The sequence below is a fragment of the Lonchura striata genome, chromosome 11 (genome assembly GCF_046129695.1).
Source record: "Lonchura striata isolate bLonStr1 chromosome 11, bLonStr1.mat, whole genome shotgun sequence".
Taxonomy (NCBI): domain Eukaryota; kingdom Metazoa; phylum Chordata; class Aves; order Passeriformes; family Estrildidae; genus Lonchura; species Lonchura striata.
In genome coordinates this window covers 6,221,302-6,249,239 of record NC_134613.1, presented here as the reverse complement: position 1 = coordinate 6,249,239, position 27,938 = coordinate 6,221,302, and the positions used below count along the sequence as shown (strand labels likewise).

Sequence of the window (27,938 nt, the reverse complement as noted above, 5' to 3'; positions counted from 1 at the left end):
CTGCTGAGAACCGGGCTGGTTGCAGGAGCGAATCCCAAAATATTTTTGGGATGCCTGGAGCGTTTTCCTTGGCTCGGCTCCATCCAGGCTGGGCTTGGAGGCGTCACCTCCGGACATCAGGAGTGGCTCGGCGTGGATTTGGGATAAACCCTCGGAGAGAGTCCGGAGGCTGGGAAGGAGCTCAGAGGTGGGAGATGGGAGGTGGGATGGGATTCCCGGGAATTCAGGGCCTGGAAACGCCGAGCTGGGCGCCGTTGGCCGCGGGATCGGCCAGCGCGGTTTTTCGGGAAACGGTCAGCGAGGGGTTGTGCAGGAGCGTGTAGGCCACCCACCAGCGCGCCCGGATGCGCCGGATCCGCGCTCTTCCCGGAGCCGGGGGCTTGGGATGCATCAGCTGGAGGCCTGGAAGGAGACGGGAGCAGCAGGGAGAGGATTCAGGGCCTGGAGAGGGTTGGGATGAGGAGCAGAGGGATGGATTCCAGCTGGGAAAGGTGAGGTTGGGATGGAATTCCCAGAGGAGATGTGGCTGCCCCTGGACGCCCGAAGTGTCCAAGGAAAGGTTGGATGGGGTTTGGAGTAGCTTGGGATAGTGGGAGGTGTCCCTGGATGGGCTTTAAGGGCCCTTCCAACCCAAAGCATTCCAGGAGTCCCAGATTCCAGCACATTTCCATGGAGCCACCAAGATCCCACCACACCCCAAAGAGCCCCATCACAACCCTGGAGTGGCATCAGCCCTTGGGTGGAAGATGGATGGATGATGGATGATGGATGGATGATGGATGGATGATGGATGGATGATGGATGATGGATGGATGATGGATGGATGATGGATGGATGATGGATGGATGGATGGATGGATGGATGGATGGATGGATGGATGGATGGATGGATGATGGATGGATGGATGGATGATGGATGGATGATGGATGGATGGATGGATGGATGGATGGATGGATGATGGATGATGGATGGATGATGGATGATGGATGGATGGATGGATGGATGGATGGATGGATGGATGGATGATGGATGGATGGATGGATGATGGATGGATGATGGATGGATGGATGATGGATGGATGGATGGATGGATGGATGGATGATGGATGATGGATGGATGGATGGATGATGGATGGATGGATGGATGATGGATGGATGATGGATGGATGGATGATGGATGGATGGATGATGGATGATGGATGGATGATGGATGGATGGATGATGGAGGGATGATGGATGGATGATGGATGATGGATGGATGATGGATGGATGGATGATGGATGGATGGATGATGGATGATGGATGGATGATGGATGGATGATGGATGATGGATGGATGGATGATGGATGGATGATGGATGATGGATGGATGATGGATGGATGGATGATGGATGATGGATGGATGATGGATGGATGGATGATGGATGGATGATGGATGGATGGATGATGGATGGATGAATGATGGATGATGGATGGATGATGGATGATGGATGGATGGATGGATGATGGATGGATGGATGATGGATGATGGATGGATGATGGATGGATGGATCCATGGATGGGTGTAGGTGTCCCCACACCAACCACAAGTGCCATCCAGAGGTCACCATCATGTCCCTTCCCCCGCATCCCTGGTGGCCCCAGGTCCCACCTTCCTCCAGCTGGGTCTCCCGGGGCGGTGCCAGCGGCTCCGGCCGGCCGTGCTGGAGCAGCAGGAAGCAGAAGGCCTTCAGCAGCGGGTGGCACTGGCTGACCTCCACCTTCAGGTAGTTGCAGTAGGTGCGGTACCCTGCGGGGACACCGTGTCCTCACTGGGGACAGCATTCCCCATTCCCACCCCGGAGCCCAAGGAAGGATCCAGCTGTGGTCTCCGTGCTCCCATAATCCCAGCAGGAAAAGCAGGGGTCAGCCTGAGGTCCCCTGAGGTCCTCTGATGTCCTCTGAGCTCCCCTGAGGTCCCCTGAGGTCCCCTGATTTTCTCTGAGCTCCGCTGAGGTCCCCTCTCCTTTATCCCAGGAGATGAGGTGGAACCCCAAAGCTCATCCCACTTTTTTGGGGATAAAAGAGGAGGACCCAGCCAGCACCACCTTCTCCAGGTGTTCCAATCCCAACGTTTGGAGAGCCACCCTCAATCCCAGCAGGAAAACCAGAAGAAGACCTGAGGTCCCCTGATGTCCCCTGAGGTCCCCTCTCCGTTATCCCGGGATCTGAGGTAACCTCTGGTGAAACCCCAAAGGTCACCCCTTGTTTTTTGGGATCAAAGAGCAGGACCAAGCAGGAATTTGGAGAAGCTGATTTCTGTCCTGGTCCCACTCCCAAGCCACCCTCGATCCCACAGGAAGAACCTGGAGGTCCTTTCTTTATCCCAGGACATGAGGTGACCACTGGTGAAGCTCCAAGGTCACCGCTTGTTTTTTTGGGCCAAAAAAAGCAGGAATCAGGAGAAGCCACCTGCTGCAGGTGTCCCGTTTCCAACGTTTGGGGTCACCATCAATCCCAGCAGCTCCGGGCCCCCATCCCAACCCCCCGCGGTGGGACAAACTGGTGGCACGGTGACCTCTGGCCGTCCCACCTGGGTCGAAGGTCTCCACGCCGCGGTGCATCAGGCTGATGTCCAGGCGGCAGAAGTGGACGGCGTTGTAGAGGCCGGAGATGACCACGCGCCACACGGCGGCCATGACGCCCACCAGGACATTGGTGGGGAAGAGCAGGAAGGTGACGATGTACAGCGCGCGCCTGCGGGGCAGACATTCCCATGGGATGGGGCAACTCCGGCCACCCCAGACCTCCCGGCCCCACCCACGTCCGGCCCCGGTGGCTCCGTCCCACTGCGAGAAGACATAGCCCTCCCAAGCTCCTGGAGAACCATCAGGAGCTCCTTGTCTCCATGGAGATCGGGGAACCGGGCAAAATGTGGGGTTGGAATTTTGGGATGGAGGCCACCAGCTCCAGGAGAGCCGCGCTGGCCCCCCAGGACACCTGGGTCCCTCTGTCACCCCAGTCTGGGGTGGTGACACCACGTGGGAGCGGCATCTGCTGGTGGCCTGGGATGGACACTGGCGCGAGGAGAGCTTCTGTGACCTGCTGGGGGTGGCACTGGACACTTGGGTCTTTCTGTCACCCTGGGCATGGGTGGTGCCACCATCGCTGAGTAGGGGACATCTGCTGGTGCTTTGGGATGGAGTCCAGGAGAACCTTCATGCCCTGCTGGGGGGTGGCACTGGACATTTGGGTCCCTCTGTCACACCGGTCTGCGGTGGTGCCACCATCGCTGAATGGGGGACATCTGCCAGTGCTTTGGGATGGAGTCCAGGAGAACCTTCATGCCCTGCCAGGGGGTGGCTCTTGGGTCTTTCTGTCACCCTGGGCATGGGTGGTGCCACCATCGCTGAGTGGGGGACATCTGCCAGTGTTTTGGGATGGAGTCCAGGAGAACCTTCATGCCCTGCCAGGGGGTGGCACTGGACATTTGGGTCTTTCTGTCACCCTGGTCATGGGTGGTGTCACCATCCCTGAGTAGGGGACATCTACTGGTGCTTTGGGATGGAGTCCAGGAGAACCTCTGTGCCCTTCTGGGGGGTGGCACTGGACACTTGGTTTGCTCTGTCACCCTGGTCATGGGTGGTGTCACCATCCCTGAGTGGGGGACATCTGCCAGCGGTGACCGACCCCACCTGGCCGATCCTGAGGGATCTGGGCTTGGAAGTGGGACCGGTGGAGCACCAGCGTCACCCCACTAAAATCCAGGCCAGAACATCTGGAGAAACCTCCTGGGGGCTGGAATTCCTGCCAGACCCCAGCTGGGGACAGTTGGGGACAGCTGGGGACAGCTGGGGACAGCTGGGGACAGCTGGGGACAGCTGGGGACAGCTGGGGACAGTTGGGGACAGTTGTGGACGGTGGGGGACGGTGGCGGTGTCCCCGTACCTGTTGGTGATCTCCTTCTGCAGGGAATGCTGCTCCAGGAACTGGGAATGGGCCAGGAAATGCTGCAGGAGCACGGCCACCACCAGGGTCAGCCAGAAGGGCCTGGAAGAACACCGGGAATGGGCCAAAACATCGGGAACATCCCAAAACATTGGGAAGATTCTAAAACATCGGGAATGGCCCGAAACATCGGGAATGGCCCAAAACATTGGGAATGGCCCAAAACATTGGGAATATCCCAAAACATCGGGAATGGCCCAAATCATTGGGAGTGTCCCAAAACACCGAGAATATCCCAAAACATTGGGAATATCCCAAAACATCGGGAATGGCCCAAACACCGGGAATGGCTCAAAACACTGGGAATGGCCCAAAACACCAGGAATGGCCCAAAACACCGGGAATGGCCCAAAACATCGGGAATGGCCCAAAACACCGGGAATGGCCCAAAACACCAGGAATGGCCCAAATCATTGGGAATGTCCCAAAACACTGGGAATATCCCAAAACATCGGAAATATCCCAAAACATTGGGAATGGCCCAAAACACCGGGAATGGCCCAAAACATCAGGAATGGCCCAAACTGGGAATGGCCCAAAACATCGGGAATGGCCCAAACTGGGAATGGCCCAAAACATCGGGAATGGCCCAAAACATCAGGAATGTCCCACGACACCACCAAGGGCAGAGTCTTCCAGTGGTGTTGGGAAGATCCCAAATGGAGCATCCCAAACGCTTCCAGGAGCATTCCCTGGGGTTTCCAGCCCTTCCCGAGGGCTCACCACATGTTCCGGATGATCCCGAAGAGCGGGGAGCTGGTGCCGATCTGGAGCGGGATCACCACCAGGAAGGTGAAGGCCACGGAGCAGAGGAAGAAAATCACCTGCTGGATCAGGAGACCTGGAACGGGGACACGGAGCGGGAGTCCGGGATGGGAAGACGGCTCTCGTTCCCCAAATTCCCGCGCGGGGCTTTCCCGACGATCCCAGAAAAACCCCGCCGGTCCCCAAAAACCAGGTCTGCATTCCCAATGGATTGACCGACAGATCCCGGGGGTGGAGAGAAGATTTCCCTTCTTTTTGGGGGTCGCCCACCCAATTCCCAGGATAATCCAGGCTGGGATGGGGACAAGGAACCCCTGGAATGTGCTGAGGACCAGAGGCTTCCACAGCTTTTCCCATCCAAATATTTGGGATCCAGCCAAATCTGGGCATCATCCCACCCCTTCCTCCACTTTGAATTCCCAACCCAATTTTCCCAAAATTTTTCCAATCTTTCCAATTATTTTTCCAGCTTTTCCCCAATTCGCTGCCACCTGATGATTCCAAAACCCGCCAGATCCCGTTTGAGGAAATGGGGATTAAAACCCTCCCGGAAATGGGGTGAAAATAGGGAATTGTCACTTTGTCCTAAAGAAAATTTGGATTCCCATGCCGTGATCCCAAAATCCCGGTACCCAGGCATCATTCCACCCCTTCCTCCTCTTTGAATTCCCAACCCAATTTTTCCAATTATTTTTCCCTGTTTTTCCCAATTCTCAACCACTCGGTGCTCCCAAAACCCGCCAGATCCTGTTTGAGGAAATGGGGATTAAAATCCTCCTGGAAATGGGGCAAAAATTGGGAATTGCTGCTTAATCCTGAAGAAAATCAGGATCCTCCATCCTGTGATCCCAAAATTCTGTTACCCAGGCATCATTCCACCCCTTCCTCCTCTTTGAATTCCCAACCCAATTTTTCCAATTATTTTTCCCAGTTTTTCCCAATTTTCAACCACTCGGTGTTCCCAAAACCCGCCAGATCCTGTTTGAGGAAATGGGGATTAAAATCCTCCTGGAAATGGGGCAAAAATGGGGAATTGCTGCTTAATCCTGAAGAAAATCAGGATCCCCCATCCTGTGATCCCAAAATTCTGTTACCCAGGCATCATTCCACCCCTTCCTCCTCTTTGAATTCCCAACCCAATTTTTCCTGATTTTTTTGCAATTTTTCCAATTTTTCCAGTTATTTTTCCCTGTTTTTCCCAATTCCCAACCATCTGGTGTTCCCAAAACCCGCCAGATCCAGTTTGAGGAAATGGGGATTAAAACCCTCCCGGAAATGGGGTGAAAATAGGGAATTGTCACTTTGTCCTAAAGGAAATTTGGATTCCCATGCCGTGATCCCAAAATCCCGGTACCCAGGTATCATTCCACCCCTTCCTCCTCTCTGAATTCCCAAACCAATTTTTCCAATTATTTTTCCCAGTTTTTCCCAATTCTCAACCACTCGGTGCTCCCAAAACCCGCCAGATCCTGTTTGAGGAAATGGGGATTAAAACCCTCCCGGAAATGGGGTGAAAATAGGGAATTGTCACTTAGTCCTAAAGAAAATTTGGATTCCCATGCCGTGATCCCAAAATCCCGGTACCCAGGCAGGCGAAGGCCGCCTGGAAGCTGGAGAAGGCCATCCAGCAGACCAGGGATTCCCGGGAAGGCCGCAGGATGTGGGCCTTGGAGAAGACATCCAGCACGGCGCCCTGGTAGAGCGCCCGCAGGTTGGACCTGCGTGGGAAAATGGAAAATGTCCCGGATTGATCCCGGCCCGGAATGGGGGCGGGAACATCGGGAATGGGGACATCGGGAATGGGGATGGGAACATCGGGAATGGGGACATTGGGAATGGGAATAGGGACATCGGGAATGGGGGCGGGGACATCGGGAATGGGGATGGGAACATGGGGAATGGGGATGGGGACAATGGGGATGGGGATATTGGGAATGGGGATGGGGACATCGGGAATGGGGATGGGAACATCGGGAATGGGGACATTGGGAATGGGAATAGGGACATCGGGAATGGGGATGGGGACATCGGGAATGGGGATGGGGACATCGGGAATGGGGACATTGGGAATGGGAATGGGGACATCGGGAATGGGGATGGGGATATCGGGAATGGGGATGGGAACATCGGGAATGGGGATGGGGACATCGGGAATGGGGATGGGGATATTGGGAATGGGGATGGGGACATCGGATATGGGAATGGGGACATCGGGAATGGGAATGGGGACATCGGGAATGGAGATGGGAATATTGGGAATGGGGATGGGGACATCGGGAATGGGGATGGGGACACTGGGAATGAGGATGGGGACATTGGGGATGGAGCTGGGAATATCGGGATCGCGGATGGGGATATTGGGAATGGGGACAGGGATATCGGGAATAGGAACATTGGGAATGAGTTTGGGAACACTGGGAATGTGGTGGGGACATTGGGAATGGGAACATTTGAAATGGGAACATTGGGAATGGGGATGGGAATATTGGGAATGGGGATGAGGATATCAGGAATGGGGATGGGATATCGGGAATGGGGATGGGAACACCAGGAATGCGTTGAGGACATTGGGAACATTGGGAATGAGGCTGGGGACATTGGGAATGGGGATGGGAATATTTGGAATGGGACTGGGGACATCGGGGATGGGGACATTGGGAATGGGAATGGAAACATTGGGAATGAAGCCAAGGATATTGGGAATGGGGATGGGAGCATCAGGAATGGGGCTCGGAACATTGGGAATGGGGCCGGGACATTGGGAATGGAAACATCAGGAATGGGCATGGGGACATTGGAAATGGGGATGGGAATATTGGGAAAGGGGATGGGGAACACCAGGAATGGGGATGGGGACATTGGGAATGGGAACACTGGGAATGGGGATGGAAACATTGGGAAAGAATCCAAGGACATTGGGAATGGAAACACTGGGAATGGGGATGGGGACATCGGGAATGGGAATACCGGAAATGGGAATGGAAACATCAGGAATGAAGCCAAGGACACTGGGAATGGGGATGGGAGCATCAGGAATGGGGCTGGGAATTTTGGGAATGGGGATGGGGACTTTGGGAATGGGGATGGGGGTATCAGGAACGGGACTGGGGATATTGGGAATGGGGTCAGGGATATCGGGAATGGGGCTGGGGATATTGGGAATGAGAACAGTGGGAATGGAGCTGGGAACATTGGGAATGGGGCCAGGGATATTGGGAATGGGAACATTTGGAATGGGGATGGGAACATTGGGAATGCGGCCAGGGACATTGGGAATGTGGCCATCAGGAATGGGGATGGGGATATTGGGAATGGGGCCGGGGATATTGGGAATGGGAATTTTGGAATGAGGCTGGGGACACTGGGAATGGGGCCGGGGATATTGGGAATGGGACCATCAGGAATGGGGATGCGGATATTGGGAATGGGGCCGGGGATATTGGGAATGGGAATATTGGGAATGGGAACATTGGGAATGGGGCCAGGGGTATTGGGAATGGGAACATTGGGAATGGGGATGTGAACATTGGGGATGGGGCCAGGGATATTGGGAATGGGAACATCGGAATGGGGCCAGAGATATTTGGAATGGGAATATTGGGAATGGGAACATTGGGAATGGGGATATCAGGAATGAGGCTGGGGACCCTGGGAACGGGGCTGGGGATATCGGGAATGGGGACATCGGGAATGGGAATCTCGGGACTGGGAATGTCCCACCTGTGCATGGCCAGGCTCCGGAGCAGCATGGCGCAGGTCAGCAGGCAGCACAGCGCCAGCGAGAAGATGTAGCACACTGCGGGAAAACGGGAAAAAATTCCCGGATTTCGGGTCGGGAATGACACCGGGAGCGGGGTTTTGCCAGGAATTGCACCTCGGGGATGAGAGATTGGCACCGTGCCTCAGTTTCCCTCTTTGTGTCGCTCCCTCTTTCAGCTCCCAAGGAGGGGATGGATGGGACACAGGGAGGGAAAAGGGGAAGGGAAATCCGGAAAAATCCCTGGAATGAGTTGGGATGGGGGTCTTAGGAAAGGGGATCTGTGGGAAAGAGGGTGGAGGGAGAAAATGGGATGAGAGAGGTTTGGGATCCCAAGGAAGGGAGGAGCATCCCTGCTCTTCCTTTATTCCTGGAATTCCCAGATCCCTGAAATTCCTTGATCCCTGAAATTCCCTCATCCCTGCTATTCCTTTATCCCTGAAATTCTCTCATCCCTGAAATTCCCTGATCCTTGCTATCCCCTCATGCCTATTCCTTTATCCCTAAAATTCCCTCATCCCTGAAATTCCCTGATCCCTGGAATTCCCTGATCCCTGGAATTCCCGCATCCCTGGAATTCCCTCATCCCTGAAATTCCCTGATCCCCGCTATTCCCTCATCCCTAAAATTCCCTGATCCCTAAAATTCCCTCATCCCTGCTCTTCCCTCATCCCTGAAATTAAATTCCCTCATCCCTGAAATTCCGTGACCCCTGAAATTCCCTGATCCCTGAAATTCCCTCATCCCTGGAATTCCCTGATCCCTGCCATTCCCTCTTCCCTGCTCTTCCCTCATCCCCCATCCAAGGATTTCCACTCTCCAGGGATCCGGGCCCATCTGTTCGCTTCCAGCACGTTTCCAGCATTTCCAGGCCTGCAGCATCTGCCAGCCCTTCCCTGCGGCTCTTCCCAACGGCTTTTCCCGGAGTCTCTTCCCGCCTTGGCACGCGCCAGCCTGGCACAGCTCCATCCCTGCCAGCTGCTCCCGAAATCCCTCTGGATTCTGCCCAATCCCATCCTCCAGGCGAGGAATCCTCACAGAATTCCCACTGGAATCGGCCCCAGCCCATCCTCCCCAAATGCCTCTGGAATCTGCCCCATTCCATCGTCTGGATCAGGAATCCTCTGGAAATGCCCCTGGAATCCTCCCAGTGCCATTCTCCCGGTGAGGAATCCTCCCAAAATCCTTCTGGATTCTGACCCATCCCATCCTCCGGGTGAGGAAATCTCCCGGAATCCCCCTGGAATCCACCCCATGGAATCCATCCCATCCCATCCTCCTGGAAACCCCCTGGAATCCACCCCATGGAATCTGCCCCATCCCATCCTCCCAGAATCCCCCGGGAATCCATCCCATGGAATCTCCACCCCGTCCCATCCTCCTGGAATCCACCCCATGGAATCAGCCCCATCCCATCCTCCCGGAATCCCCCTGGAATCCACCCCATGGAATCCACCCCATCCCATCCTCCAGAATCCCCCTGGAATCCACCCCATGGAATCAGCCCCATCCCATCCTCCTGGAATCCCCCTGGAATCCACCCCCTGGAATCCACCCCATGGAATCCATCCCATCCCATCCTCCCAGAATCCCCCGGGAATCCATCCCATGGAATCTCCACCCCATCCCATCCTCCTGGAATCCACCCCATGGAATCCACTCCGTCCTGTCCTCCTGGAATCCACCCCATGGAATCCACTCCATCCCATCCTCCAGAATCCCCCTGGAATCCATCCGATCCCATCCCATCCTCCTGGAATCCCCCTGGAATCCACCCCATGCCATCCTCCTGGAATCCCCCTGGAATCCATCCCATGGAATCCAGCCCGTCCCATCCTCCTGGAATCCACCCCATGGAATCAGCCCCATCCCATCCTCCTGAAATCCCCCTGGAATCCACCCCATGGAATCAGCCCCATCCCATCCTCCCGGAATCCCCCTGGAATCCACCCCACGGAATCCACCCCATGGAATCCACCCCATCCCATCCTCCTGGAATCCACCCCATGGAATCAGCCCCATCCCATCCTCCCGGAATCCCCCTGGAATCCACCCCATGGAATCAGCCCCATCCCATCCCCCTGGAATCCACCCCATGGAATCCACCCCATGGAATCCACCCCATGGAATCCACCCCATCCCATCCTCCCGGAATCCACCCCATGGAATCCGCCCCATCCCATCCTCCCGGAATCCCCCTGGAATCCCCCGCCTGGAATCTCCATCCCGTGCCCCGCTCGGGGCGGGGAATCCCGGGCCGATCCCGGCGGGCGGGCTCGGGACGCACCTTCCAGGGCCCGCAGGAAGAGTCGGGCGGTGCGCAGCTCCTGCTCCAGCCGCCCGGGCCCGGCCGCGCCCTGCGAGGGCACCAGCCCCAGCTGCACCAGCAGCAGCACCACGTCCGCGCTCAGCCCCGCCCGCACGATCCGCAGCGCCGGCACCACGGCCAGCAGCAGCAGCAGGGCCACCTGCGGGCACGGAGAGCCCCGGGATTGCGGGATGTACGGCAAGGATCCCGTGGGATTGGAGGTTCCGATCCCGTGGGATTGGAGGTTCCGATCCCGTGCAATTTACAGCTCAAATCCCCCGGGATTGCGGGATGTACGGCGCGGATCCCGTGGGATTGAAGGTTCCGATCCCGTGGGATTGAAGGTTCCGATCCCATGGGATTTACAGCTCAAATACGGCGGGGTTTTGGGGTTTTAAGGCTCATATCCCATTGGATTGAAGGTTCTGATCCCGTGGGATTTACAGCTCAAATCCGGCGGGATTTTGGGGTTTTAAGGCTCGGATCCCATTGGATTGAGGGTTCTGATCCCATGGGATTTACAGCTCAAATCCCGCAGGATTTCAGGATTTACATCTCAGATCCCGTGGGATTTAAGGCTCAGATCCCATTGGATTTAAGATTTTGAACCCATGGGATTTACAGCTCAAATCCCCCGGGATTGCAGGATGTACGGCGCGGATCCCGTGGGATTGGAGGTTCTGATCCCGTGGGATTGGAGGTTCCGATCTTGTGGGATTTACAGGTCAAATCCCCCGGGATTGCGGGATGTACGGCGCGGATCCCGTGGGATTGGAGGTTCCGATCCCGTGGGATTGGAGGTTCTGATCCCGTGGGATTGGAGGTTCTCATCCCGTGGGATTGGAGGTTCTCATCCCGTGGGATTGGAGGTTCCGATCCCGTGGGATTGGAGGTTCCGATCCCGTGCGATTGGAGGTTCCGATCTTGTGGGATTTACAGCTCAAATCCCCCGGGATTGCGGGATGTACGGCTCGGATCCCGTGGGATTTACAGCTCAGATCCCATTGGATTTAAGGTTCTGATCCTGTGCGATTTACAGCTCAAATGCGGTGGGATTTTGGGGTTTTAAGGCTCAGATTCCTCTGGATTTAAGGTTCTGATCCCGTGCGATTTACAGCTCAAATCCTGCGGGATTTTGGGATTTACATCTCAGATCCCGTGGGATTTAAGGCTCAGATCCCATTGGATTGAAGGTTTTGATCCCGTGGGATTTACAGCTCAAATCCCCCGGGATTGTGGGATTTACGGCGCGGATCCCGTGGGATTTACGGCGCGAATCCCGTGGGATTGAAGGTTCCGATCCCGTGGGATTTACAGCTCAAATCCCCCGGGATTTTGGGGTTTTAAGGCTCAGATCCCATTGGATTGAAGGTTCCGATCCCATGGGATTTACAGCTCAAATCCCCCGTGATTTTGGGATTTTAAGGCTCGGATCCCATTGGATTGAAGGTTCTGATCCCATGGGATTTACAGCTCAAATCCCGCAGGATTTCAGGATTTACATCTCAGATCCCGTGGGATGTCAGGCTCAGATCCCATTGGATTTAAAGTTCCGATCCCGTGCGATTTACAGCTCAAATCCTGCAGGATTTTGGGATTTATGGGACAGATCCCATGAGATTTAAGACTTGGATCCCATGGGATTTAAGGTTCCGATCCCATGGGATTTTCAGCTCCAATCCCACTGGATTTTGGGATTTATGGGTCAGATCCCGTGGGATTTAAGGTTCAGATCCCACAGGATTTTGGGATTTACTGCTCAGATCCCATGGGATTTAAAGCTTGGATCCTGCAGGATTTTGGGGTTTACAGTTGAGATCCCATGGGATTTTGGGATTTATGGCTCCTGTGGGATTTAAGGTTCTGATCCCGTGGCAATTAAAGCTCAAATCCCGCGGGATTTTGGGATTTGCAGCTCAGCTCACACAGGATTTTGGGATTTACGGCTCGAATCCTGCAGGATTTACGGCTCTGATTCCGCAGAATTTGGGGATTTGTGGCTCAGATCCCGTGGGATGTCAGGATTTATGGGAGCGCGGAATTCCAGAAGGGATTTTAACACCATTCCCAGGTGACCCCCGGGATCCTCTGGGAATGTCACCTGGTAGACGGCGACAATGGCCACGGTGACGGACACCACCAGCTTCAGCGGGATCCGGAATCCTGGAGGGAAAATCGGGAATTTGGGATGGAGGACCAGGATCAGGGTGTACCCAGCAAAGGGAACAACACCCTTTGGAATGGGATTTCCGCAAGGAATTTCTGCTGGGATGGCGAGTCGGGAATGGATGGATGGCTCCATCCTGCTTTTCCATAGAAACTCAGGATTATCCCTGCCCCCTCCATGGATGGGAACGGCTCCACATTCCCGGGATTTCACCTCCTCAGTGCAGAGCAATTCCCGTCTCCAGCTCCTGGGTGCTCCCGTCCTCCCCTGGCCGAGCTTTCCCAGGAAAACCGTGGCTGGCCAAAACTCCCTGGAATTGTCCCAGGATCCCTTTTCCATGGAATTATGGGGCCTCCATCAGGATCCCATCATTCCCAGAACGCTTTTCCATGGATTTGTGGGGCCTCCATTGGGGTCCCATCATTCCCAGAACCCTTTTCCATGGATCTGTGGAACTCCATGGGTTTCCCATAATTCCGTGGATTTGTGGCGCCTCCATGGTGTTCCTATCACTCCCATCATTCCCAGAACCCTTTTTCATGGAATTAAGGGGTTTCCATGGTGTTCCCATCATTCTCAGAACCCTTTTCCATGGATTTGTGGGGCCTCCATGGATTTCCCATAATTCCATGAATTTATGGGGTCTCCATGATGTTCCCATCATTCCCAGAACCCTTTTCCATGGATCTATGGAGCCTCCGTGGGGTTGCCATCATTCCCAGGCCCCTTTTCCATGGATTTGTGGGGCTCCATGAGGATCCCATAATTGCCAGGACACCTTTTCCATGGATTTATGGGGTCTCCATGGATTTCCTGCAATTCCATGGATTTGTGGGGTCTCCATGGACTTCCCATCACTCTCATCACTCCCAGGACTCCTTTTCCATGGACTTGTGGGGCCTCCATGGGGTTCCCATCATTCCCAGAACCCTTTTCCATGGATTTATGGGGTCTCCATGGACTTCCCATCACTCTCATCACTCCCAGGACTCCTTTTCCACGGATTTGCAGATCCCTGCCCCAAGTTGAGCTGGATTTGGGCTCCAAGCCCGGCCGGGTAGGACAGGGCTTGGAGACACCCGGGATTTTGGGAATGGCCTGGCTGATCCATAAATCCCGACCCCAACCGTTCCCGGATTCCGTGGGATTTTCCAGGTGCCCACCTTCCTCAGGAATGTAGATGTAGGAGCGCAGGTAGGAGCGGATCCGGGAGCTGAGGCTCTCATCGATCTTGGAGCTGCAGGAGGTGGGAGATGGTGACATTCCTGACCTTCGGGAATGGCATTTGTCGGGAATGGGATTTTCTGGGAATGGGAATTTCCATCCTTACCTCCCCTTCTGACCCCGTTTGGACAGCAAGGCCTTGAGGTACTTCCTGTAATAGCTTTTCCCGGAAATCTGGGAATAACGGATGGCTTTGGGGTGGCAGAGCCACCCTGGCCGCCCCCTCATCCCGAGCACATCCCGACAGGAATTCCCGAGCCGGGAATGTTGGTATGAAAAGGTGGGAATAAAGCGGGATTTTGTTCCCAAACACCTCCAGAATCCCTCGTTCCCGCCTGAGGGGCCACCTCAGGCCTTTCCCGCTTTTCTGTCCTCTCTTCCCGACAAAGCCCGGAGGGATTATCCGGGAAAATGAGGAGAGCCCGGGGCCGGCCTGAATGGAGCCATTGATGCTGGGAGCCTCAGGGGGAAGGGATTTATCCCAGAGGAATTTCCCAACCCCGCTGCCGGTCTGGGACAGCAACGGAGAACCCACAGATCCCGATCCCGATCCCAATCCCGGGATAACAACAGAGAACCCACAGTGGCAGGGCTGGGATGGGAACATCCAGAGAATCCGATCCCGATCCCAATCCTGATCCCAATCCCGATACTGATCCCGATCCTGATTCTGAACCCAAACCCAATCCCAGCATAGCAAGGGAGAACCCCCAGCAGCTGGGCTGGGAGGGGAACATGCGGAGATCCTGATCCCGATCCCGATCCCAAACCCAATCCCAGGATAACAACAGAGAACCCACAGTGGCAGGGCTGGGATGGGAACATCCAGAGAATCCGATCCCGATCCCAATCCTGATCCCAATCCTGATACTGATCCCGATCCTGATTCTGAACCCAAACCCAATCCCAGCATAGCAAGGGAGAACCCACAGCAGCTGCGTTGGGAGGGGAACATGTGGAGATCCCGATCCCAATCCTGATCCCAATCCTGATCCCGATCCCTATCCCAATCCTGATCCCAATCCTGATCCCAAACCAAATCCCGGCGTAGCAAGGGAGAACCCCAGCAGCAGGGGTGGGAGAGGAACGTGTGGAAATCCTGATCTCAATCCCAGTCCCGATCCTGATCCCAATCCCAATCCCAATCCCAATCCCAATCCCAATCCCAATCTCAATCCTGAGATAGCAACGGAGAACTCCCAGCAGCAGGGATGGAAGGGGAACATGTGGAGGTCCTGATCCCAAATCCGATCCTAATCCTGATCCTGATCCTGATCCCAAATCCGATCCCGATCCTGATCCTGATCCCAATCCTGATCCCGATCCCGCTCCCGACCCCGATCCTGATCCCGATCCCAATCCTGGTGCCGAGTTCCCGTGTCTGTACCGGCGGCTCGGGGCCGTCCCCGTTCCGGAGGCTGCGCAGGAGCTGTGCCGGGTACCAATCCCAATCCCAATTCCAATCCCACACCAATGCCATCTCAATCCCAATCCCAATCCCAATCCCAATCCCAATCCCAATCCCAATCCCATCCCAATCCCAATTTCCGTGGGTACCAGCGGCTCAGGGCCGTCCCCGTTCCAGAGGCTCCGCAGGAGCTGTGCTGGGTACCAATCCCAATCCCAATCCCAATCCTGATCCCAATCCCACACCAATCCCATCTCAATCCCAATCCCAATCCCATCCCAATCCCAATTTCCGTGGGTACCGGCGGCTCGGGGCCGTCCCCGTTCCGGAGGCTCCGCAGGAGCTGTGCCGGGTACCAATCCCAATCCTGATCCCAATCCCATCCCAATCCCAATCCCAATCCCACACCAATCCCATCCCAATCCCACACCAATCCCATCCCAATCCTGATCCCAATCCCATCCCAATCCCAATTTCCGTGGGTACCGGCGGCTCAGGGCCGTCCCTGTTCCAGAGGCTCCGCAGGAGCTGTGCCGGATACCAATCCCAATCCCAATCCCAATCCTGATCCCACACCAATCCCATCCCAGTCCCAATCCCAATCCCATCCAGTCCCATCCCAATCCCAATTTCCGTGGGTACCGGCGGCTCGGGGCCGTCCCCGTTCCGGAGGCTCCGCAGGAGCTGTGCCGGGTACCAGAGGCTGAGCAGGGCCAGCGACAGCAGCACGGGGACGTGGGACAGCAGCGAGTACAGCCGGTGGATCTGCGGGGACAGCGGCGTCACCGCCACCGCCCGGGGACACTGACACTGCCCTGGGGACAGTGACACTGCCCAGGGACAGTGACACCACACAGGGACAGTGACACCACACAGGGACACTGACACTGCCCTGGGGACAGTGACACTGCCCAGGGACAGTGACACTGCCCAGGGACAGTGACACCACACAGGGACAGTGACAGCACACAGGGACACTGACACTGCCCTGGGGACAGTGACACCACACAGGGACAGTGACAGCACACAGGGACACTGACACTGCCCTGGGGACAGTGACACTGCCCAGGGACAGTGACACCGCCCAGGGACACTGACACTGCCCTGGGGACATGGACACCACACAGGGACAGTGACACTGCTCCTGGGGACACGGACACCACACAGGGACACTGACACTGCCCTGGGGACAGTGACACCACACAGGGACAGTGACAGCACACAGGGACACTGACACTGCCCTGGGGACAGTGACACCACACAGGGACAGTGACACTGCCCTGGGGACACTGACACCACACAGGGACACTGACACTGCCCGGGGACACTGACACTGCCCTGGGGACACTGACACTGCCCTGGGGACACTGACACCACACAGGGACAGTGACACCACACAGGGACACTGACACTGCCCTGGGGACAGTGACACTGCCCAGGGACAGTGACACTGCCCAGGGACAGTGACACCACCCAGGGACAGTGACAGCACACAGGGACACTGACACTGCCCTGGGGACAGTGACACCACACAGGGACAGTGACAGCACACAGGGACACTGACACTGCCCTGGGGACACTGACACTGCCCGGGGACAGTGACACCGCCCAGGGACAGTGACACCACACAGGGACACTGACACTGCCCGGGGACACTGACACTGCCCTGGGGACACTGACACTGCCCTGGGGACACTGACAGCACACAGGGACAGTGACACCACACAGGGACACTGACACTGCCCGGGGACACTGACACTGCCCAGGGACAGTGACACCACACGGGGACAGTGACACCACACGGGGACAGTGACACTGCCCTGGGGACAGTGACACCACCCAGGGACACTGACACTGCCCCTGGGGACAGTGACACCACACGGGGACAGTGACACCACACAGGGACACTGGCACCACCGGGGACAGTGACACCACCCCTGGGGACACGGGGACACTGCCACCACCCTGGGGACACCAGCAGCACCCTAGGGACACCATCACCACCCTGGGGACACTGCCACCATCCTGGGGACACCAGCAGCACCCTAGGGACACCATCACCAGCCTGGGGACACTGCCACCAGCCTGGGGACACCATCACCACCCTGGGGACACCACCAGCACCCTGGGGTCACTGCCACCACCCTGGGGACACCACCAGCACCCTGGGGTCACTGCCACCACCTTAGGGACATCACCACCTCCTGGGGACACTGCCACCACCCCCAGGGACACCATGTCACCGCCACCACCCTGGGGACACTGCGTCTCTGCCAACACCCCAGGGGCACACAGTAGCGGCCACCACCCCAGGGACACCAGGTCACTGCCACCACCCTGGGGTCACGATGCCCAACCCCTCAGGGCTACCTCAGGAGGTGACCAGGGAACCATGACACCTCAGGGCCACCCCAGGAGGTGACAAGGAAGCCACAACCCCTCAGGGCCACCCCAGGAGGTGACAAGGGAGCCACAGTGCCTCAGGGCCACCCCAGAAAGTGATAAGGGATCCACAGCATCCAGGGCCACCCCAGGAGGTGACAAGAAATTCAAAACCCCTCAGGGCCACCTCAGGAGGTGACAAGGGAGTCAAAAACCCTCAGGGCCACCCCAGGAAGTGACAAGAAATTCAAAAACCCTCAGGGCCACCTCAGAAAGTGACAAAGAAGCCACAACCCCTCAGGGCCACCCCAGGAGGTGACAAGGGAGCCATGACACATCAAGGCCACCCCAAAAAGTGACAAGGGTGTGAAGAACCCTCAGGGCCACCCCAGGAGGTGACAAGGGAGCCATGGCACTTCAGGGCCACCCTGGAAAGTGACAAGGAAGCTACAAACCCTCAGGGCCACCCCAGGAGGTGACAAGGAAGCCCAACTCATCAGGGCCACCTCAGGAGGTGACAAGGGAGCCATGGCACCTCAGGACCACCCTGGAAAGTGACAAGGAAGCTACAAACCCTCAGGGCCACCCCAGGAGGTGACAAGGGAACCAGGACCCTTCAGGGCCAGCCCTGGAAGTGACAAGGGAGCCACAACCCCTCAGGGCCACCCCAGGAGGTGACAAGGGAGCCCAACTCATCAGGACCACCCCAGGAGGTGACAAGGGAGCCACAGTGCCTCTGGGCCACCTCAGGAGGTGACAAGGGAGCCACCTCAGTGCCACCCGAACGGGCCGTGCCACGGCGGTGCCACCCACCTGGGGCGCCAGGGGACACTGCGCGCGCTGCCAGGCGTGCGCCCCGCAGTGTCCCCAGGCCAGCAGGGTCCCCGCGGCGTAGGCCAGGCGGTGCCGGGGCCCGGCGCAGGCCAGCAGCGGCGAGTAGAGCGCCGGCACGTAGAGCAGGGCCAGAACCTTCCAGAACTCTGCACGGCCAGCCCGCTCAGCGCGGGGACACCGGGACACCGCGGGGGGACATGGGGACACCACCCCGGGGACGTGGGGACACCGCGGGGGGACACCGCCAGCGCCCCGGGGACACGGGGACACCGCGGGGGGACATGGGGACACCACCCCAGGGACATGGGGACACCGCGGGGGGACACCGCCAGCGCCCCGGGGACATGGGGACACCACCCCGGGGACATGGGGACACTGCCTTGGGCACACCACCACCACCCCAGGGACACGGGAACACCACCCTGGGGACATGGGGACACTGCCCAGGGGACATGGGGACACCGCGTGGGGACGTGGGGACATCACCACCACCCCAGGGACATAGGGACACTATCCCGGGGACATGGGGACACCACCCTGGGGACATGGGAACACCGCGTGGGGACATGGGGACACTGCCCAGGGGACATGGGGACACCGTGGGGGGACGTGGGGACACCCCCACCACCCTGGGGACATGGGGACACTGCCCAAGGGACATGGGGACACCGCCACCGCCCCAGGGACATGGGGACACCACCCCGGGGACATGGGGACACTGCCCAAGGGACATGGGGACACCGCCACCGCCCCAGGGACATGGGGACACCACCCCGGGGACATGGGGACACTGCCACCACCCTGGGGACATGGGGACACCGCTGTCACCCTGGGGACATGGGGACACTGCCACCACCCCAGGGACATGGGGACACTGCCACCACCCTGGGGACATGGGGACACTGCCCTGGGGACATGGGGACACCACCCTGGGGACACCACCACCAGCCTGGGACACTGCCACCATGCCAGGGAGATGGGGACACCACCCTGGGGACATGGGGACACCGCTGTCACCCTGGGGACATGGGGACACTGCCACCAAACTGGGGACACTGCCACCAAACTGGGGACACCACCACCGCCCAGGGGACATGGGGACACCACCCCGGGGACATGGGGACACCCAGGGCCAGGGGGTTGGTGGCAGCAGCCCAGCCAGCCCTTCCCAGAGAGGGGAGTTGGGAATTCCCGGGATGGGATCGGGACATTCTGAGACCTTCCCAGAGACGGGATTGTGGGTGTCCAAACCCTCCCCGGGACGGGACCTGGGAACTGGGATGGGATCTGGGAACCGGGATGGGATCTGGGAACCGGGATGGGATCTGGGAATTGGGATGGGATCTGGGAACCGGGATGGGATCTGGGAATTGGGATGGGATCTGGGAACTGGAATGGGATTTGGGAACCGGGATGGGATCTGGGAACTGGAATGGGATTTGGGAACCGGGATGGGATCTGGGAACCGGGATGGGATCTGGGAAGTGGAATGGGATTTGGGAACTGGAATGGGATTTGGGAACCGGGATGGGATCTGGGAACCGGGATGGGATCTGGGAACCGGGATGGGATCTGGGAAGTGGGATGGGATCTGGGAACCGGGATGGGATTTGGGAACCGGGATGGGATCTGGGAACTGGAATGGGATCTGGGAACCGGGATGGGATCTGGGAACCGGGATGGGATCTGGGAATTGGGATGGGATCTGGGAATTGGGGTGGGATCTCGGAACTGGGATGGGATCTGGGAATTGGGATGGGATCTGGGAATTGGGATGGGATCTGGGAATTGGGATGGGATCTGGGAACTGGGATGGGATCTGGGAATTGGGATGGGATCTGGGAATTGGGATGGGATCTGGGAACTGGGATGGGATCTGGGAACTGGAATGGGATCTGGGAATTGGGATGGGATTTGGGAACTGGGATGGGATCTGGGAATTGGGGTGGGATCTGGGAATTGGGGTGGGACCTGGGAACCGGGATGGGATCTGGGAACTGGGATGGGATCTGGGAACTGGAATGGGATCTGGGAACCAGGATAGGATCTGGGAACTGGGATGGGACCTGGGAACCGGGATGGGATCTGGGAACTGGAATGGGATCTGGGAATTGGGGTGGGATCTGGGAACTGGAATGGGATCTGGGAATTGGGGTGGGATCTGGGAACTGGGATGGGATCTGGGAACCGGGATGAGATCTGGGAAGTGGAATGGGATCTGGGAACTGGGATGGGATTTGGGAGCTGGGATGGGATCTGGGAATTGGGGTGGGATCTGGGAATTGGGGTGGGATCTGGGAACTGGGATGGGATCTGGGAACTGGGATGGGATTTGGGAATTGGGATGGGATTTGGGGACTGGGATGGGATTTGGGAGCTGGGATGGGGTCTGGGAACTGGGATGGGATTTGGGAACCGGGATGGGATCTGGGAACTGGGATGGGATTTCGGAACTGGGATGGGATCTGGGAACTGGGATAGGATTTGGGAATTCTGAGCCCTGCCTGGGACGGGATTTTGGGAATTGGGATGGGATTTGGGAACCCTGAGCCCTGCCCGGTTCGGGATTTGGGGCGCAGGGCCGCATTCCGGAATGCGGCGGAGCTCACCGCGCTGCGCGGGCGCGTGGCCGGTGCTGCGCGGCTGCAGGAGCGGCAGCGGCGCCGGGAGCAGCAGCAGGCGGCAGAGCTCGGAGAGCAGCAGCGCCAGCGCCGCCGCCGCCGCCGCGCGCGGCCCGTCCCGCTCCAGCAGGCTCCCGGGGCTGCAACGGGAATCCCGGGATGGGCCGCCGCACCGGGATGGCCGCGGAGGCGGGATGGCCGGGGAGTTGGGAATGGCCACAGAGTTGGGAACGTTCAAGTGTTGGGAATGTTCAGGGAATTGGGAATGTCCAGGGAATCGAGAATGGCCAGGGAATCAGGAATGTTCAGGGAGTCGGGAATGGCCAGGGAACTGGGAATGTTCTGGGAGCTGGGAATGGCCAGGGAGTTGGGAATGTTCAGGGAGTTTGGGAATGTTCAGGGAACTGGGAATGTTCAAGAGTTGGGAATGTTCAGGGAGTTTGGGAATGTTCAGGGAACTGGGAATGTCCAGGGAGTTGGGAATGGCCAGGGAGTTGGGAATGTCCACAGAGTTGGGAATGTTCAAGTGTTGGGAATGTTCAGGGGTTTGGGAATGTTCAAGGAATCGGGAATGGCCAGGGAGTCGGGAATGTTCAGGGAACTGGAAATGTCCAGGGAGTTGGGAATGTCCACGGAGTTGGGAATGTCCAGGGAGTTGGGAATGTCCAGGGAGTTGGGAATGGCCAGGGAACTGGGAATGGCCAGGGAACTGGGAATGGCCAGGGAACTGGGAATGTCCACGGACTTGGGAACATTCAAGTGCTGGGAATGTTCAGTGAGTTTGGGAATGGCCAGGGAGTTGGGAATGGCCAGGGAACTGGATATGCCCAGGGAGTTGGGAATGGCCGGGGAGTTGGGAATGTCCACAGAGTTGGGAACATTCAAGTGTTGGGAATGTTCAGGGGTTTGGGAATGTTCAGGGAGTTCGGGAATGGCCAGAGTCAGGAATGTTCAGGGAACTGGGAATGGCCAGAGAGTTGGGAACGTTCAAGTGCTGGGAATGTTCAAGTGTTGGGAATGTTCAGGGAACCAGGAATGGCCAGGGAGTTGGGAATGGCCAGGGAGTTGGGAATGTTCAGGGAACTGGGAATGTCCACAGAGTTGGGAACATTCAAGTGCTGGGAATGTTCAGGGAGTTTGGGAATGTCCAGGGAGTCGGGAATGTTCAAGAGTTGGGAATGTTCAGGGAGTTTGGGAATGTCCAGGGAGTCGGGAATGTTCAAGAGTTGGGAATGTTCAGGGAGTTCGGGAATGTCCAGGGATTTGGGAATGTTCAGGGAACCAGGAATGTTCAGGTAGTTGGGAATGCCCATGGAACCAGGAATGTCCTGGGAACAGGGCATGTCCAGGGAATGTTCAGGGAGTTTGGGAATGTTCAGGGAGTTGGGAATGTCCAGGGATTCAGGAATGTCCAGGGATTCAGGAATGTCCAGGGAGCCCATTCCGAGCCCTTTCCAAGGAGGGATCAGTGGGATTTTGGGAATTCTGGGTCCTTCCCAGGGATGGGATTTGGGAATTCCGAGCCCTTTCCAGGGAGGGATCAGCGGGATTTTGGGAATTCTGGGTCCTTCCCAGGGATGGGATTTGGGAATTCCGAGCCCTTTCCAGGGAGGGATCAGCGGGATTTTGGGAATTCCATACCTGAGCAATCCCGGGACGCCGTTCCAGCAGTTCCGGTGGAGCCGGCGGCGCTTGACCAGGAAGGACAAGGCCAGGAGCACGGCCAGCTGGAACGGGACGGAAATCCATGGAAAAGGTGCCGGGAGCGCTGGGAACCCCATGGAAACCCCATGGAAACCCCAGAAATCCATGGAAAAGAGACTTGGGAATGATGGGAACCCCATGGGAATCCCATAAATCCATGGAAAAGGGGTTCTGGGAATGATGGGAGAGGTGGGAACCCCATAAATCCATGGAATGATGGAAATGATGGGATTTTCATGGAAACCCCATAAATCCATGGAAAAGAGATTTGGGAATGATGGGAACCCCATGGAGACCCCAGAAATTTATGGAAAACGGGTTCTAGGAATGATGGGAATGATGGGATCCCCATGGAGACCCCACAAATCCATGGAATGATGGGAACCCCATGGGGGCCAATAAATCCATGGAAAAGTGTTCTGGGAATGATGGGAATGATGAGATCCTCATAGGGGCCCCATAAATCCATGGAAAAGGGATCCTGGGAATGATGGGAATGATGGGAACCCCATGGAGACCCCACAAATCCATGGAATGATGGGAATGTTGGGAACCCCATGGAGGTCCCATAAATCCATGAGAAAGAGACTTGGGAATGATGGCAATAATGGGATCCTCATGGAAACCCCATAATTCCATGGAAAAGAGATTTGGGAATGATGGGAACCCCATGGAAACCCCATAAATCCATGGAAAACAGACGTGGGAATGGTGGGGTCCTCATGGAAACCCCATAAATCCATGGAAAAGGGTTCTGGGAATATTGGGATTCTCATGGAAACCCCATAAATCCATGGAAAACAGACTTGGGAATGGTGGGATCATCGTGGACACCCCATAAATCCATGGAAAAGGGTTCTGGGAATGATGGGATTCTCATGGAAACCCCATAAATCCATGGGAAAAAAAGCCCTGGGAATTATTTGGGAGGAATTTTGGAGTTCTTGTCCCACAGGGAAACGAAATCCCGGAAATCCGGGAATTCCGGGAAAATCCATCCAAGATGGCGCCGGCAACGAAATCTGTGGGAAATTTGGGATTGGGGTTTTTTGGGGGGAATTTTGGGGCGGATACTCACGGAAACGGGAGCCATGATGGTGTGGTACAGCCGGGGGGAGAGGGTGGGGTGGCATTCCGGGATGGCGTCGGGAAAAAGGCTGGAAAAACGGGAAAAATCCCAGATTTGGGTGGGCTTGACCCTAAAAGGGCCTGGAAAATGGTGGAAAAACGGGAAAAATCCCAGATTTGGGTGGGTTTGATCCTAAAGGGGCCTGGAAAATGGTGGAAAAATGGGAAAAATCCCAGATTTGGGTGGGTTTGATCCTAAAAGGGCCGGGAAATGATGGAAAATGGGAAAAATCCCGGATTTGGGTGGGTTTGACCCTAAAAGGGCCTGGAAAATGGTGGGAAACGGGAAAAATCCCAGATTTGGGTGGGTTTGATCCTAAAAGGGCCGGGAAATGATGGAAAATGGGAAAAATCCCAGATTTGGGTGGGTTTGATCCTAAAAGGGCCTGGAAAATGGTGGAAAAATGGGAAAAATCCCGGATTTGGGTGGGTTTGATCCTAAAGGGCTGGGAAAAACAGGGAAAATCCCAGATTATGGATTTTTAGGATTTTTTGGGATTTCCCCCCTTAAAAGGGCTGGAAAAATGGGAAAATGGGGGAAAAAAATCCCGTATTTGGGTTTAATCCTAAAAGGGCTGGGAAAACCAGGAAAAATCCCGGATTTGGTATTCTGGGGATTTTTGGGATTTCCCCCCTTAAAAGGGCTGGGGAAAATGGGAAAAACGATGGGAAAATGGGAAAAATCCCATATTTGGGTTTAACCCTAAAAGCGCCGGAAAAATGATGGGAAAATGGGGAAAATCCCGGATTTGGGATTTTTAGGATTTTTGGGATTTTGGGAGCACTTTAAGGACCCTTTGGGTGACATTTTGGGGACACCTTGGGGACATTTTGGGGACAATTTTGGGGGGATTCTTTGGGAACATTTTTGGGACATTCTAGGGAATTTTTGGGGCCACTTTTGGGAACATTTTTGGGACATTTTTGGGACATTTTGGGGACATTTTGGGGCCACTTCTGGGGACATTTTTTGGGGATTCCTTGGGGACATTTTGGGGAACTTCTGAGGATATTTGGGGCCACTTTTGGGGACATTTTGGAAAACTTTTGGGGTCAGTTTTGGGAATATTCTGGGGACATTTTTGGGGACATTTGGGGACATTTGGGGACATTTTGGGGACACTTTTGGGGATATTTTGGGGACATTTGGGAGATATTCTGGGAATATTTTGAGGGACATTCGGGGACGTTTTTGGGGACATTTTGGGGCGACTAATGGGGAACTCTTGGGGCCACTTTGAGGACACTTTTGGGGACATTTTTGGGACTTTTTTGGGACTTTGGGGGACATTTTTGGGGACATTTTTGGGAACATTTTGGTGACATTCTGGGGACGTTTTGGGGACATTTTGGGACATTTTGGGACCACTAATGGGGAACTTCTGGGGCCACTTTGGGGACACTTTTGGGGACATTTTGGGGATAATTTGGGGATATTCTGGGAATATTTTGGGGGATATTTTGGGGACATTTTGGGGACATTTTGAAGGCATTTTGGGGATATTTTGGGGCCACTTTTGGGGATATTTCGGGGACAGTTTTGGAACTTTGGGGGATATTTTGGGGCCACTAATGGGGAACTTTTGGGGCCACTTTGGGAATACTTTTGGGGATATTTTGGGAACATTTTGGGGCAATTTTGGGGATATTCCGGGGATATTTTTGGGGACATTTTGGGGATATTCCGGGGATATTTTTGGGGACATTCGGGGGACATTTTGGGGCCACTCACTCATCCTGGGCCGCGGACTCGGTGGATTCGTAGATGTACCAGTCGGATCCCAAATCCTCGTCCAGGAAAATCCCCGGCTCCAGGGGGGAATCCCGAATTCCCACCGAGCCGTTGGGGGCCATGGCCGCCCCTGCCCCGCCGGGATCCCCGCGGCTGGAAAAGCAGGAAAAACCCCGGGAAAAACGGGAAAAAACCCGGGAAAAAGGGGGGAAAACACTGGGAAAAGCGGGGAAAACGCTGGGAAAAACGGGGAAAACGCCGGGAAAAGCAGGAAAAACGCCCAAAAAGTGGGAAAAACATTGGGAAAGTGGGATAAACCCTGGGAAAGTGGGCAAAAAAATGGGAAAGGAGGGGGAAAGGGCAAAAAAATGGGAAAGGAGGGGGAAAATGCAGGAAATGTGGGAAAAATGCCAGGAAAATGGGGGAAAAAATTGTAAAAGAGGGGGAAACCCCGTGAAAGTGGGAAAAACTCCGGGAAAGGCAGGAAAAACCCAGGAAAGTGGGGAAAACACCAGAAAAGTGGAAAAAACACTGGGAAAGTGGAAAAATAATGGGAAAAGTGGGAGAAAACCACAGAAAAGTGGGAAAAACCCTGGGAAAAGCAGGAAAAACCCAGGAAAGTGGGAAAAACCCGGGGAAAACACTGGGAAAGTGGGAAAAACCCCGGGAAAAGTGGGGAAAATGCTGGGAAAATCAGGAAAAACCCCAGGAAAAGTGGGGAAAGTGACGGAAAAGTGGGAAAAATCCCAGAAAAAACGGGAAAAAACACTGGGAAAAGTAGGAAAAACCCCAGGAAAAGTGGGAAAAAACGCCAGGAAAGTGGGGAAAATGCTGAGAAAAGAGGAAAAAACTGTTGGAAATCAAAAAATCCTGGGAAAAGAGATAAAAACCCTGGGAAAGTGGGAAAAATTATGGGGAAAGTGGGGAAACCGCTGGGGGAATTGGGAAAAACCCCAGGAAAGTGGGGAAAATGATGGGAAAAGAGGAAAACACCCGGGGAAAGTGGGAAAATGCCGGGAAAAGTGGGAAAAATGCTGGGGAAAGTGGGGTGGAGGCTGAAAAAGTCAGAAAAACACTGGAAAAAGTGGGAAAAACTCTGGGAAAAGCAGGAAAAATGCCAGGGAAAGAGGGATGGGGACTGGAGAAATGAGGAAAACTCCAGGAAAAGTGGGAAAAACACCAGGAAAAGCAGCAGGAAAAGAGGGATAGGGGTTGGAAAAGTGGGGAAAACACCAGGAAAGGCCAGAAAAACGATGGGAAAAGTGGGAGAACCACCGGGAAAAATGGGGAGAACTGCAGGGTAAGAGGGATAGGGGCTGGAAAAGCGGGAAAAATGATGGGAAAAGTGGGAAAAGTACCGGGAAAAGTGGGATGGGGGCTGGAATCCCAATTCCCGGCGGAATTCCCGCTGCTCCCGGAGCGGGGGCGGGGCCGCTCGCGGAGCCGCTCCCGCCTTTGTTTGGGTTTTTCTGGGAATTCTTCCCGATGGAAAAGCGGCGCAAAGGCCACAGGGACGGGGGAGGGGCGGCAGCCGCGCTGTCCCCAAAGTGCCACCAGCGGCGACATCCCATCCCGGGAATTGTCCCATCCCGGGAATTGTCCCATCTCATCCCGGAATTGTCCCATCCCGGGAATTGTCCCATCTCATCCCGGGAATTGTCCCGTCCCGGGAATTGTCCCATCCCATCCCGGGAATTGTCCCATCCCATCCCGGGAATTGTCCCATCTCATTCCGGGAATTGTCCCATCCCATCCCGGGAATTGTCCCATCTCATCCCGGGAATTGTCCCATCCCGGGAATTGTCCCATCTCATCCCGGGAATTGTCCCATCCCATCCCGGGAATTGTCCCATCCCAGCCCGGGAATTGTCCCATCCCATCCCGGGAATTGTCCCATCCCAGCCCGGGAATTGTCCCATCTCA

The 27,938-nt window shown here is 56.0% G+C and overlaps 1 protein-coding gene across 1 annotated transcript; it reads right to left on the bottom strand.

Moving 5' to 3' along the window:
* Window positions 1-130: 130 nt before the first annotated feature.
* On the bottom strand, window positions 131-26,137 carry STRA6 (signaling receptor and transporter of retinol STRA6). Its single transcript, XM_077786002.1, has 17 exons — window positions 26,016-26,137; window positions 24,234-24,312; window positions 23,093-23,178; window positions 21,440-21,591; window positions 18,810-18,976; window positions 16,257-16,379; window positions 14,313-14,380; window positions 14,146-14,219; window positions 12,917-12,978; window positions 10,795-10,975; window positions 8,471-8,546; window positions 6,335-6,468; window positions 4,709-4,826; window positions 3,926-4,027; window positions 2,571-2,734; window positions 1,650-1,787; window positions 131-402 (listed from the first exon to the last, which is right to left on the bottom strand). The coding sequence occupies exons 1-17, from the start codon at window positions 26,135-26,137 to the stop codon at window positions 224-226; spliced, it is 2,025 nt and encodes a 674-aa protein (XP_077642128.1). The 3' UTR covers window positions 131-223.
* Between the last annotated feature and the right edge of the window lie 1,801 nt (window positions 26,138-27,938).